This window comes from Anas platyrhynchos, chromosome 4, assembly GCF_047663525.1.
Source record: "Anas platyrhynchos isolate ZD024472 breed Pekin duck chromosome 4, IASCAAS_PekinDuck_T2T, whole genome shotgun sequence".
Lineage (NCBI taxonomy): Eukaryota > Metazoa > Chordata > Aves > Anseriformes > Anatidae > Anas > Anas platyrhynchos.
In genome coordinates this window covers 46,994,178-47,007,811 of record NC_092590.1, presented here as the reverse complement: position 1 = coordinate 47,007,811, position 13,634 = coordinate 46,994,178, and the positions used below count along the sequence as shown (strand labels likewise).

Below are 13,634 nucleotides of genomic sequence, written 5' to 3'. Positions count from 1 at the left end.
TCTAAACTCAAATCATCTCATGCAACTCTGATGTGAGGAAAGGCAGAAAATCTTTCTATATTCAGTCTCTTAGCCACTTAGATGGGATAAAATGACTGGGGTAAACCCCCACCACATCAAGGGTTCAGGACAAACATAAAAAGCAAGACCACCTTATAAATGCATGCAGAAGCCCACATCTATTACAGGCTTACAAAAAAATATGCATGTATCCCAGGTAAAAAGTTTATTAATTAAAGAACCAAACGGTGCTCCTTTCACTTAGATCATACAGGACACACCTTGCACCACAAGATGGTACAATCTGGGACTGCAGCAACCAGAACTAACGATTCTCATTACCTAGACCAAGTGCATGAATCCCAACAACCAAGCCCACCTCAGTACTGTTGCATTCTCACCTTTTCCACACCTCCCCAGTGTGCATCTGGGATGTATTTTAGGGCTATTCATGTCAAAAGGCATCCTCCTGATTCTATCCCATTTGTGTACTTTTGGTGAATAATAATAATAGAAGAAGTAAGGACTTTCAATGCCTGAGTAACCTGGATTGCATTCATACTGAAACGAGTTTTAATACCAACCCAACCTAACACACAACTCAAGCTTATTCCTCCTCCAAAGCTAATTTGTTCGGGTTTTCCAGCTATGCTAATTGTCTGGTATTCTTAGTGCTAATTAAAGCATATATACCTCCACTGTAGTATCTCCTCAGGCTGCAATGGGAGTTCTCCAGAAACCACAAACAAAGGAATTTAAATCTCTCCCTCCCCACCGGCAGCACCTGCATGAAGTGCATTTATCTACATGCACACATACACAGAAGACACGGTGAAAGTAGTAAAACGTCTTTCAAATAATTTTAATGACCCTCACATTTACTAAGAATAAGTATGCTTCATAACAGAGGAGGGCTTTGTAACAGAGGAGGCTGGCAAGGAATATGGACCAACAAACACTGACAGCCCCATCCTACTGTTTCATCCAAAGCAGATCACAATCACTCATGAAAACTGAAAATACAGGAGGAGGAGGAAGCAAATAGTCTTGTACTGCCTGAGTGAGAATGGAGCCTCTCCATTCTCTGGGGCTTGATCAGCTGGCTCCAACCCAAACCTTCATTATCTTTACGAAGTGCCCACAACCACTGGTCTTAAAGCAGCATTAGCTGGCTTCTCTCCACACCCCATTTCCTGGCAGCAAGGAAGCTCTTCAGCCTACCTGTTCTGCCAGTTCTCCTTTGGTAGCTCTCCAAACAAACATGCTCTTTTTTCCTTGATCTTTGCCTGCAGCTCCAAGGTTTCCCACTTGCCAGAGCACTAGGCAAGGTCTGTGAGGGCAGGAACTCCACACCAGGAAATGTGTGGAGGTGACTCCTTAGGGAGGGTGGCAGAGGAAGGCAAAGCCACAAGCCCAGACATAGGAAAGTTCAAAGAGGGCATGCCGTGCCAGGAAAGACACAATCAGGATAACATCTGCACAAGTAGGGACACCTAGAGAGGCTTGGCCAGCACCACAGCTTCTCAAGATCTCCAAGAGAGACGGGAGAATCCACAACCTCTCTAGGCAAACTGTGCCAGTAAGAAAGAAAAAAAAAAAAGTTTCCTGAAGGTTGGAGGAAACCTTATGTGTTTCTGTGTTTCAGTTCGTGCCCACTGCCTCTTGTCCTGCCATAGGGCAACACTGAAGAGTCTGGCTCCATCTTCCTTGCACCCTCCCTTCAGGTATTTGCACACATTGATAAGATCCCCGCTGAGCCTCCAAGTCCCTTCATCACCTTTGTGGCCCTTGACTGGACTCTCTGCAGGAGCAAGGTGTCTCTCACAGTAACAGGCCCAGAGCTGGACACATGACTCCAGATGTGGAGTATATGGAAAGGATCATCTCACTTCAGCAACAGTATCTGAACAGGGATAGTGTGTACTCAAGAGCAGATAAACACCTATCACCCTGGAATCAGAATGTTGTTGTTGTTGGAAAAAGAAAAAAATAAGATTCAAGCAGACTTTTGAGTTCTCCCCACTGAGCATAGGGGAAGCCAACAACTATGTTCATTTTATTTCTTACATTGCATAACAAATTAATCATTCCTCTGTAATACTCGAAATGAATTTCAGGCGCTCACAAAACAGTTTGTCCTTGCTTTCCTTGCATCTTCTCTCGCTCTTGCTTTTGGATAGTCTGGTTTTACTACACTTATTATAGCGTTGTCTCTCACATACTAATAGTCCTCTGTCACACTTTTGAAATATGATTTAAACCACTCTATCACTTCACAGTAAATATCCTTCTTTGCATTAGTTTTTGCTAATCATTATTCTAGCTCATGGTTTTCTGAGCTACATCAGATCATCTCAGTGCCTGCTTGCTAATGAAATAATATTTGAATTTAAAGCTGTAGCTGGCTGCGATTCTGTTTATAAAACAGTTTTCATGTTAACAACAACAGGACCTTTTTTGCATAGTAATCTCCAGCAGAGAGTGTTTAATAAAATTACAACTGACAAACAGATAAGTGCATACATTCTGGATAGAAGAATATTGAAAATATAATACTCTACCACTCTAAAAACTGAAAAAACAAAACTGCAGAATTTTTGACAGGAACCTTTTCCCTTTGATTATGATAATTACAATGCATTTTTACTCCATATAACAAGTCATGTTTATAAGCAAATAGATAAGAATAGCCCAGGGCAAAATAGATTAGAATTCATACAGTTTTTCTTAATGCAAAAGTTGTAATCCTAAAGCTACTTTAAACATAACAGAGGATTAACTCATTCAATTACTACTTGAAATAAGTTAGAGAACCCTGCAGCAATTCAACCGCAAAATGCTGAGAAAAACAAATGGTACATATCAATTCAACTGCAAAATGCTGAGAAAAACAAATGGTACATATGCTGCTACCCTCCAACCTCTCAGTTCTTTTCCAGCAGTCACACATTGGCACTACTTACACAACAGTTGTTAAAAATACTTGCTGTGTGTTCCAAGTCAAAGAACACCCAGACATCACAGCTCCACCCTTGAGCTGTGACAGAACTCAGAGACCAGCATGCACCCCACAATACCACCAAAAGCTCTTACCAGAACTAGGGTTTTAGTAAGAAAGCATTGCATTACAGGAAAGGAAAGGAAAAAAAAATATTCAAATAATTCCCAGGCCCTCTATGTTGTCTTTTCACCACAGGAAGCATTTTGTGCAAGGTCTAAATGTGATCATTGTATACAATTAACCTATAATGAGCTAATCATATTTTCCAGTCAACCCCAGGATGTGGTTTACTGAGGCACATGCATCCACTTCATTTTCCTTTAAACTAAATACCAAGCACTAGGCAGCAAACAGTGAGCTGATCACTTCATTTTCGACATGAGATTACAATGGTTATCACTACTGGAGTGAAACAATCAGATTAGAAAGCATTCTCACAGTCGACCAAAAATCTCCTGTTGGAGTATTTGGAAACCAGAAAGAAAAATAGTGAGAAACAGAAATAGTGGAAATTAGCAGGAGTGAGAAAAAAAATGAAGGAATCATTTGGCTTCCATTCACCTTTTTTTTTTTTTCCTAGTTCATACAAAGTCTCTTAGAAAATTTTAAAAGGGCAACTGTGAAGCACACAACGTTTATTTTCCACGTTTTACAGGTTATTATCATAAATATTGGTCAAATATTTTTAATCACTGTTAATTTGCAAGATGCAGTAGTACAACTTTACCTTGAAGAGTAAGCAGAAAAACTGAGAGCGAAAAATCAGATGTTTGTTTAAAATTCCAAACAAGCTCATAGGAAGTCTTCACAAAATAAAAGTGTCCAGAAGAATTTTGTGTTTCGTAACGGTAATTATAATGTGCTGGTTAGAACATAGTCTCTAGCCATCTCTAAGTATTCTATTTACTCTTTTGAGTTAGTTTTCTAAAACTATGCAGACATACTCTACTTAATTATATAAAGCATGATCATTCAGTTGGTTTAGGATTAGGATTTTGTTTGATATAGTGATCTGTAGTTTGAATTCTATTCATCTTTTAATTATCCTAGGTATTTGTTCAGCAATGTAACTTATGTTTTTTTGCAGCCACAAAATTATAATGAAGCTAAAGCAACTTTATACGTGTAACTTACAACTTTTTCCTCTTTTTAAAACATAATTTCATCATCCTTGTGGCAAGCAGGCAACTCCCAATTCAAATTAAAGGATACTATTACTGGAAATACTCCAGTATCATTTTGCCTACTGATTTCATAAAGCAAAGTATTACTGAAACAAGTAGCCTTAAATCTGCCTATCATAAAGACAAGGAATGTGGAAGCAAAATTCTGAAGGATTTGTTGGCTTTTTTTTTTTTTGCCTGAAGGAATAGCAGAGCTTTGGGATTTGCACCTCCATCTACTAAAGGGAAACCAAACCCTGAAAAGAAATATGTGCATCTTTAGCTTTATGCAATACAAGTAATACCTATTCACATTGTGTGTAATTAAATACATATGTGTACATACACACACACAATTTCAAGGTCACCCACAGAGAATGCACAAGTTATATTATCAGCTGATTATCGACGGTCCTTTAAAAATAATGAGATAATTTTAAAAATTTTTGTTTGCATTCATAAATTTGCCTCTGCAATACTTTTCATCACTTTGTATATACTGATGTTTATTCTTTTTCCTACTCTCAACTTTTCCATATGTATTTTTGTGGAAGTTTTTATAGGACTTCAATACTCTTGGCACATTTTTTCTTTTTAAGTCATCTTGTAACTCCAGCACGATCCTTTAAAAAGACTTGCAAAAAGCACCAAACACATACTAAACAAGATATAGCATTATGCAATCCAACATAATACTCTGTTTTTATTTCTTTATTTAAAGAATCATTTTCACTAACAAAAAAACACTGATATGCACTGGATGTGACATTCTATTAAGACTTTTATTCAGAAATTCGGGTCATTTTACTGAGTGTTTTATTTAAAAGTAATAACGAGCATTACTTGTTCACACTGCTCCCTCTTGTGAACCTTACTTTGCATTTGCCAACATTGACTGTAATTTGTTATCATACTGCCTATTCACTCAAGATAACATATATTTGACTAATGCCTAGGACTGACGACCATGGATGAGGAGGACCTTGCAAATTTAGTTCTATAAGCAGGACAACAAATCATTTGAAAGATCTTCATCTGTAAAGCCTTGATATAACAGAAAGACAACGGCTGAAGGAAAAATATAAAGAAATAGTTGTACAGGCAATGGTTATACTAAATTAACCATTGACTTGTCACAGACATCATGGAAAAGCACAACGAAACAGTCATTTGGTCAAGGCTGATGAGTATTTGCTGCATGGATGAATAGTGAACACTCTTTCCTATGTTACTTTAAACTAAACTGTAGCCTAGATGTAAAGATCAGAAGAGATCACAAAAAGATGACAGAATAGAGGCCAACAGGATAAGCTGATGATAAAGCTGTCCACACTGACCTAAGACAGGATCAGCAACAAGGTCCAAAGAAACAACACCAGCAGCAAAATTGCAGTCACATTCATCCATCAATATTTGATGGAGCACCAGAGACTGGTGAAGATTTTTATTTGGAGAGAAACTGGTTGGTCTGGAAGACAGAAGTAGATCTCTGGTTTCTATGGAGATCATTCTTGAATTTTCAATTGCACATGAGATTACCTGGAATAAAGCTGCACATGTACACCATAGACCAGCATTCAGTAAAACTAGAGCTTCGGAAAGTAGGAGGCCAAATCAAGTGAAGGCAGATATCCAGTCAGAGTTACCAACATGATGCCACTGATAATAGTAGCATTCAACTTCTCTGATAAAGGAATAAATGCTAGGCAGAACAGATGTAGTACAACAGTAGAATGAAAGTCACAGAAAGGCGCACAACTTGGACATGAAGAGGGAGGCAAAAACGAGGTATACAAGGGTATTTCGAAGCAGTGGACAGTGCTTGCTTAAAATCCTACTTAGCAAACAGCCCCTCTGGCGAATACGAGATTTAAGGAGCCAACAAGTCATCAACACAGAAATTGAAATTACCAGTGTTGACAGCCATCAGTATGCACCTTCTACAGAACTACAGGCTGGATCTTCACTAACTACTTTTTTTCAAGTAAACATTTCTCTTCTCAGCAAAGAGAAGTAAACATTGTTTAAACTCTATTTCTCAACATCTTATAATATTTTTGTTAGACCTCAAAATAAACTGTTTAGTTCTTTTTTTTTCAAGGATCTGCAGGAAAATCCTAGAAAAAAAAAGTCATTTCAATATGAAAAAGCAGAGAAATAATTTTGAGAAATGTTAACTAGCATTTACCCTTTTACTATCACAAATAGCTTGCATTAACCTGAAACAGCTTTTTTTTTTTTGGCAAATGCATATTTTGAGAAAAAAATAACACGGCTATGTAATTCTTGCATATATGGGACTAGAAATTATTTTACTGAACTGTTGAAAAATTATGCAGATAATTCATTTCTTTTATAATCTCTAAAAGGACAGTATCTATAACTATAAAAATATGTCTGTCTTTGCTACCATTCTGCAAAGTCACAAAATACTTCCAAAAATGAGAGATTAAACAAACTAAGACTCCTCAGCTTAAGAAAAGAGCTGTCAAATAAGAAGGAACAGATATAATAGGGTTCCATAAAATCAAGAATGGCATAGAATACTGAACAAAGTGACTATTCACTGTCACACAAGGACTAAAGGGAATCAAGTGAAATTAAGAAGTTGCTAAAAGAAAAACAGAAGCATGTTTCACATAATATGTAATTAAAACAGTGGAACTCATTACCACAGAATGCTGCAAATGACAAATATAAAAGTGTAAAAATGAGTTGGATAAATTCAGATCTGCAGCCAAGATTAGAAAAAGAAAAATCTTTTTTTTATTAATTTATTGTTAAGCACTGTATGATCATCCTATCAGATAATTAGATCCTTCAATTCTCTGTTTTTTACAGGAATAATTTAAGCACCATGCTTGCTTTCAAACTTGTCACACTGTTCTGTTAAATTTTAAACTATAAAGTAAAATCATTACTACTTTCTTAAGTCCATACCTGAGTTCAACATGAAACTCAAGTAGGCCTCTAAACCACCCATCTCGATTCAGTCAAGTATATACCTACATAGTTAATATTTTTAAATCCCACCATGACAAAAAACTGTATTCAGGCAAAAGCTTAATTTGACTGAGTAAGGCTCTAGTGAGAAATTTAAACTTCTGTTAGCATACTGAATGAACGACTGGATGTCAATTTTTCTTCTAAATGTAAACTGTTTGTTTTACTACAAACCAGGAGAAATAGTTTGTGTAAGTTACTCAGTGCAATTCCATCTCATTCAATTAATACAAATCTTTCAAAGAATACCAGGTTCTAACTAATAACTGTCTTGCCAGTCTTTCAATCTTGTTTTTATAGTACCATATTTAAGCACGAGTGCTCACTTCTTTAAAAATAAAAATGTAGGAAAAGGAAAGCAGCATGGCTACGTTTCTCAGATCTTACAATTTTATTGCAAGAGACAAAGATCAAATAGGAGATCAAATTCACAAATTAGTCACAGGAAGCAAATGGTAGGAATTCACCAAATCTACCTGGATGGCTGCCAGATTCTTTTGTTCTTGTGATGGAGCCTCATGGACAAAACGCAGCCAGTTAGAATGGCGTGGATTGCTTGCATCCAGGATATAAAGGACTTCACCTTTACTGCCACGAACCTGAAACATACAAAAAAAATCAACACAAAATTAAAACTTACCATCTAGCATATCTATTGAACGTATACTAACAAGTAAAACATTAAAGTATGCTGGTGTCAGCAAGATGATCTTGCTTTCAACAGGTACTCACAGCTTGTGCTGCACATTCATGTTTTTCTATATAAGTGCATTTATCCACCTAAAAATACGTAAGCATCTCAAATCCAGCAACTGGGGTCAGTTTCCTTTGAGTTCCCAGTCTCTTTTCTTAGCCTTTCCTCTACTAAACAAACCTCTGCTTTATGACTGACTCCTGGGTCTCACTCATCTGACAGTATGATCACTTTGCTCACGTTCTTTCTTCCCACTTCATTTTTCTGTTTACTATCTTGCCAGAAAGTGAGAAAATCTGAGAGGTCCTTCCCCATTCAAATCCTATCATACCTTCTCCAGATTTCCCGTCAGAGTTCTTCTCCTTTACATGTTCTGATGCCAGCATTTTACTCCCCCAGTATATCTAATTATTCTCATACTTCCCTGTCTTCTGTCATTCAGCCTGTCACTGATGACTTTCCTACAGATTAAGTTTATAAACTTACGTGCTTCCAAGTCCTGGACAAGCTTGAGAAGCGGGCTCACAAGAACCTAATGAGGTTCAATAAGCCCAAGTGAAAGGTGCTGCACCCGCGTCGGGGCAACACCGGACATGAGCACAGACTGGAAGAAAAACTCATTGAGAGCAGCCCTGCAGAGAAAGACTCGGGAGTTCTGGTGGAAAAAAAGCTCAATACGAGCCAGCAGTGCATGCTTGCAGCCCAGAAGGCCAACTGCATCCCAGGCTTCATCAACAGAGGCATGCCAGCAGGTCAAGGGAGGCAATTGTCCCTCCTCCACCCAACTTGGAGCACTGCATTTAGGTCTGCGCCCCCTAGCACAAGACCGATGTGAATCTGTTAGAGCTGGTCCAGAGGAGGGCCATAAGGATTATCAGAGGGCTGGAGCACCTCTGCTGTGAAGAAAGGCTTTGAGAGCTGGGGCTGTTCAACCTGGAGAAGAGAAGGCTCTGGGAGACATCACTGTGGCTTTTCAATACTTGAAAGGGGCTTATAAAAAAGATGGAGAACAACTTTTTACACAGACAAATAGTGATAGGACCACAGGGAACTTTGAACTAAAAGGGGAGATCTAGATTAGATGTTAGGAAGAAATTCTTCACTTAAAGAGTGATGAGGCACTGGAACAGATTGCCCAGAGAAGCTGTGGATGCCCCATCCCTGGAACTGTTCAAGGCCAGGTTGGATGGGACTTGGGCAACCTGGTCTAGTGGGTGGCATCCCTGCCCCCGGCAGGGGACTTTGAACTAGATGATCTTTAAGGTCCCTTCCAACCCAAGCCATTCTATGGCTCTATGATCTTCTTCTAGACTGCCTTGTCCTTTGCTCATTATGTTCTTTCTCTAGCAGATCCTTTTCACCCTTTACTGCTAAATCCTAAATCCAACTCTTTCTGCCTAGTCTCACATCTCCAGAGAAATCTCAATCTTAACTGCAAACAATTACAGAGTATGTCTAAATCTGAACTCAACTTTAATTTGTTTGCAGCTTCCCCTTTCTGTAAAATTAGCAAATGTTCAAGCAATTTACAAGCCCAACCTTGAATTATCAATTCTGTCTCCATTCCAATCCCACTACTCCATCACTAGATGTTCTTTACCCTTTTATCACCAAATGCATCTTTTCTTCCAAATTCCAAATCCAGCAAATATGGTTTTGCTATTGTTAAATTTGCTTCTAACATATCTGTCCCACACCAATCCTAAATGTCCCAGAAACTTATAAAGCACTTTTTAAAAACTGTATTACTTGTTTCCCTTTCAAGTCTTGGAAGTTTGAGGGTTTTTTTTTGTTGTTGTTGTTTTTTGGTTTTTTTTGGTGTTTCCCCCATACTCCCAACACTTCCTGAGAACTATCTTCAGAACAAGGATCAATATAATTGCATCAATCTATCCCGTATATCTTGTTTTACAGCTCACTTGAACATCCTTCATATATGCCCATCCAAAGGACATGTAAATACGTAGCCTCAGTGAACAGTTAGTCAGTTTTAAATTATGCTTAGCCGAAACTGTATCAGAATAGGAGATGATTTCAGTAATAACAAATTAACATACTACATAGGTGAAGTGCTGTAAATTGTTTAGCCTGGGAAACAAACATGCTCAGGTTTTGCTCACTAAGTGAAGACACTTTAAAGAACTGCCCTGCAGAACTGAAGGCAGATGTAAATGTGACAGCTTTAACTAATGAGTCATCCCATTGTTTCCACTCTAGAACTTCAGTAGTAGTAGAACCCACCTCCCCAAATAATACTTACTGATAGTTTTAACACTAGATCAAGCAACTTTTCCCTGCTAGCCACCATTTTGAAAAAAGAATTGCACGTCATCTTCTTAACAGAGGCTTTTGGGTATCATTATAGATCCATAGAATCTTTATGACTGTGACAAAATTCCAGCTTATGCTGACAACATGAAAATAATAGTTAAAATTAGATTACTATTTCTAAGTCACTCTTTGCCCTTAAAACAGAAAGAAACACTGCTGAATCAACATAGCTGCCACTTTGCTAGAGGCTTGCTGGTATTGTTTTAGATCATTTAAATCTGATATAAAAGATAGAGACACATGAAAAAAGGTCATAAAGTCACACAAATTCCACATGACTTATATAAATAAGGAACATATTTTCATCTGTCAACAAGAAGTGTCCAGAGTAGGTATTTTCTAAGAGCTGGTGATTTCAGCTGTGCAAGATCAAAATTAGATTGTCGTCATGGCTTTATATTTAAATTGCCCACATTCTTGCTGTATTTATTTCTAATGATTGCAATATCATATTCCTTCAGTATGACTGATTAAATTACCTAAACTTTAAAGATACCATTAGAAACAAAAACTGTATTCCATTAGCATGAGAGCTGGTGACAGCATGTTGTTCTCAGATTAAAGAGAAAAAAAAAAAAAAAAAAAAAAAACTGCTGTAGTTCTCCAAACAAATAAGTCTTCAAAATGTAATACTATTCTTCCAAAGACACTTATCTTAAAAGGGACATATCATGAAAAGATGCCAATATTTTGAACTTTAAAAGTTGTTTTACTTTCAAACTCACCAATTAACCAGAGTAAAAAGTGTCAAACATATATTTAAATGCACCTGCACATAATATTATATAACACTAAGCACTGGAATACTTTGCACTGAGAGGCAGTGGAGTCTCCATCCTTGGAAAAAGATACTCAAGAGCCACCTAGACATGGTCTTTGACAACCAGTTAGGTAGCCCTTCCTGAGCAAGGGGGTTGGACCAGATAAACTCCAGAGGTCCCTTCCAGCCTCAGCCATTCTGTGATTCGTTGACAATTCCGCTGAGAAATAAAACCTGCTCATTGCTGGAACTGTTGTTCCACCACGAACTTGAGCAGAATGACTGTAAATCATAAAAGCAAAACCAAACTTCACGCAAAAAAGACATGTTAGTGATGCATTTACCTCCTAAACAGCTCTCCTTCCCAAAGCCTTACAGAAGTTCTGCATCTATTATACTGCAATAATCACCCAGTTCTAAATAACCACAGAGCAGAACCTCACATTGTCTGAGTGAAAATAGTTTGCAGTGAAGATTAACATCTGTGAGCAACTAAAGTCAAGTTAATGGCTTTGTGATTTAGCTAAAGTGACCCAAAAACTGGGTTAGAGAGGCCCACTATGCAAATCCTATAAAGGTTTCCATCATATCTTGTCTTGGATTAGAAACGGAATCAAGACCCTATTATAAAAAACATACATTACGTTACCTCCCTTTTCATCCAGTTTTCTTCATTTGTTTGATCCTTAAATTATGTAACGATAACTTATATTGACTTCAGTGATACACAATCATCTCAGTTGTGCTTTCTTATTCTCTGCCAATTCATGAAGAAATATCAAACACAAAGCAAAGACTTAACGCATAAGGAAACTATTGATATAAGAATACAATAAATTCCTTGAAAACTTGCTATACTTCCTATTGCTTTTTTCCACCTCATAAAGAAATAATGCATTAAATACACAGATGTGAGGAAGAGAAGACAAGAAAAACAGTCAAAATACCATACTTAACATGGACTAGACATCTACCATTCTTTTTTCACTGGTTGGGTGAATGGGTGAGTTTCCTAGATGCGTCTTTGAGCACCATGGTAAGAAATTCCAAACTTTATCAATATCTTCCTTTTTTAAAAAAAAAAATAAAATAAAAACAAGAACAACAACAAACAAGAGCTAGTCTGTTTGCTTTGCAAATATATTCCTCAAACTGAAAAGAGTACCTAAATATCACCTAAGTTGAACTATTAATGAATTGAAATGAAGTTTGGAATATGCCCTAAGGGATGCTCTCTCCAGTAACAGCCTGCTCAGTCATACTTCTGCCTTGTGCTGTGATTATCAAACAAGAAAATCAACTTAATTAGAAGATACATCAACAAATGCAATCAAAAATGCTTTCACATGGCTCTACCTGTAAATCTGTTTAGACCTCGAAGAAGACAGGATCAAAGATGGCTGTCACTCAGATAGATGTTGTACTATAAGCCAACTTGGTTCTACTAGCCACAGCAATAAGGAATTTTCCCTCCTACATCCCCAGTTGGTGACACTGGAAAACATGAAAAACTTACTATGTAGTTTCAGTATCTCCCCCCAGCCCTGGCAGTTGCACTAGCTAAAACAGCAAGAGAAGAAAAACGGAAGACAGCATCAACCTGCTTACACGCTCCTCAAGAAACTTAAAGATACTACTACTAATTTAGCTCTTTACCCCACAGAACTAGGACTCAGAAAGTAGCTTTCTGGAGCATGACCAGCAAACTCCCATATTGAATAAACTAAGGTTTCTTAACCTTCTTTATGTCACAGAACCCTCTTTTACAAGGATTCACACACAGTCTTACCACTTACTGCACATGAGACCTGGAAAAGTAAACAGGATTCATTCTGCCACAAAACTTCCAGTCTGCTCCCTGGGGATTCCTTTCTAGTCACTGAACCACTCCAAGAATCTTCAGGACAACCTGCCTACCACAACTACTGATGGCAGGAAATCGTTGGAAAATGGAGGATATCTTTCTGAGGGAGGAAATGGAAAAACACTTTTGTATACTACAAACTGAAGTAGAAAATGCTTTAAGGAAGCTTTTCTTACAGTATCTGCAAGCAACTTACTGCATTTTCCCCATACATCTAAATATTTTTAGTCTTCCATAAATAGTTATAAAACATTTCAAATAGAAGCAAAACATTTTTACAGGACTGAAAAATTCAGTGAAGTAGGTCCAATCCTATAATACTAGTGAACATACTTTTCTTTAAAAAATTGTAACATTTGAACCTGCCACCTGCCTATATGAATAATTCCATGTTTTAATGTTATTTGCCCAGTTTCTATACAGTTAGCTTTAACTCAAATTTTCAATTAATAAAAAATATCCAGTTAGCTTGAGATGCGTTCCTTAGGATCCTCAAGCTACAGCGATCAATCCAGAAATGATTTTAAAACTATTTTAACAAGGCCTGAACTCAAGCCCAGTAGTGTTTGGTTTTTTTTTGGTTTGTTTTTTTAATTGGTTTTCTAAGAGTACCAAACTAAAAATGCTCTTAAGTCTCGTGAGACCACCCCTAAATAATACAGGACTCAGTCATCTTCATAGATCAACAAAGACATACAAGGATTATATGATGTGCTTATTGTCAACAAGAGAAATCAGTGAAAGAGCTAGTAGGAACAGACCTCAAAAGCCTAGTCACCAATAGATGATATCACACTTTTTTGTTGTTGTTTTTGTAT

General features: G+C 37.4%; 1 protein-coding gene across 3 annotated transcripts in view; it reads right to left on the bottom strand.

Annotated features, from left to right (window-relative positions):
* PRDM5 (PR/SET domain 5) overlaps positions 1 to 13,634 on the bottom strand; it is an 87,302-nt gene that overhangs the window by 63,247 nt on the left and 10,421 nt on the right. For all 3 annotated transcript variants that reach the window (XM_038178714.2, XM_027456889.3, XM_027456890.3), the window contains exon 3: positions 7,644 to 7,766. In XM_038178714.2, coding sequence (XP_038034642.1) covers positions 7,644 to 7,766 — 123 coding nt within the window. The remainder of the gene's footprint in view (positions 1 to 7,643; positions 7,767 to 13,634) is intronic.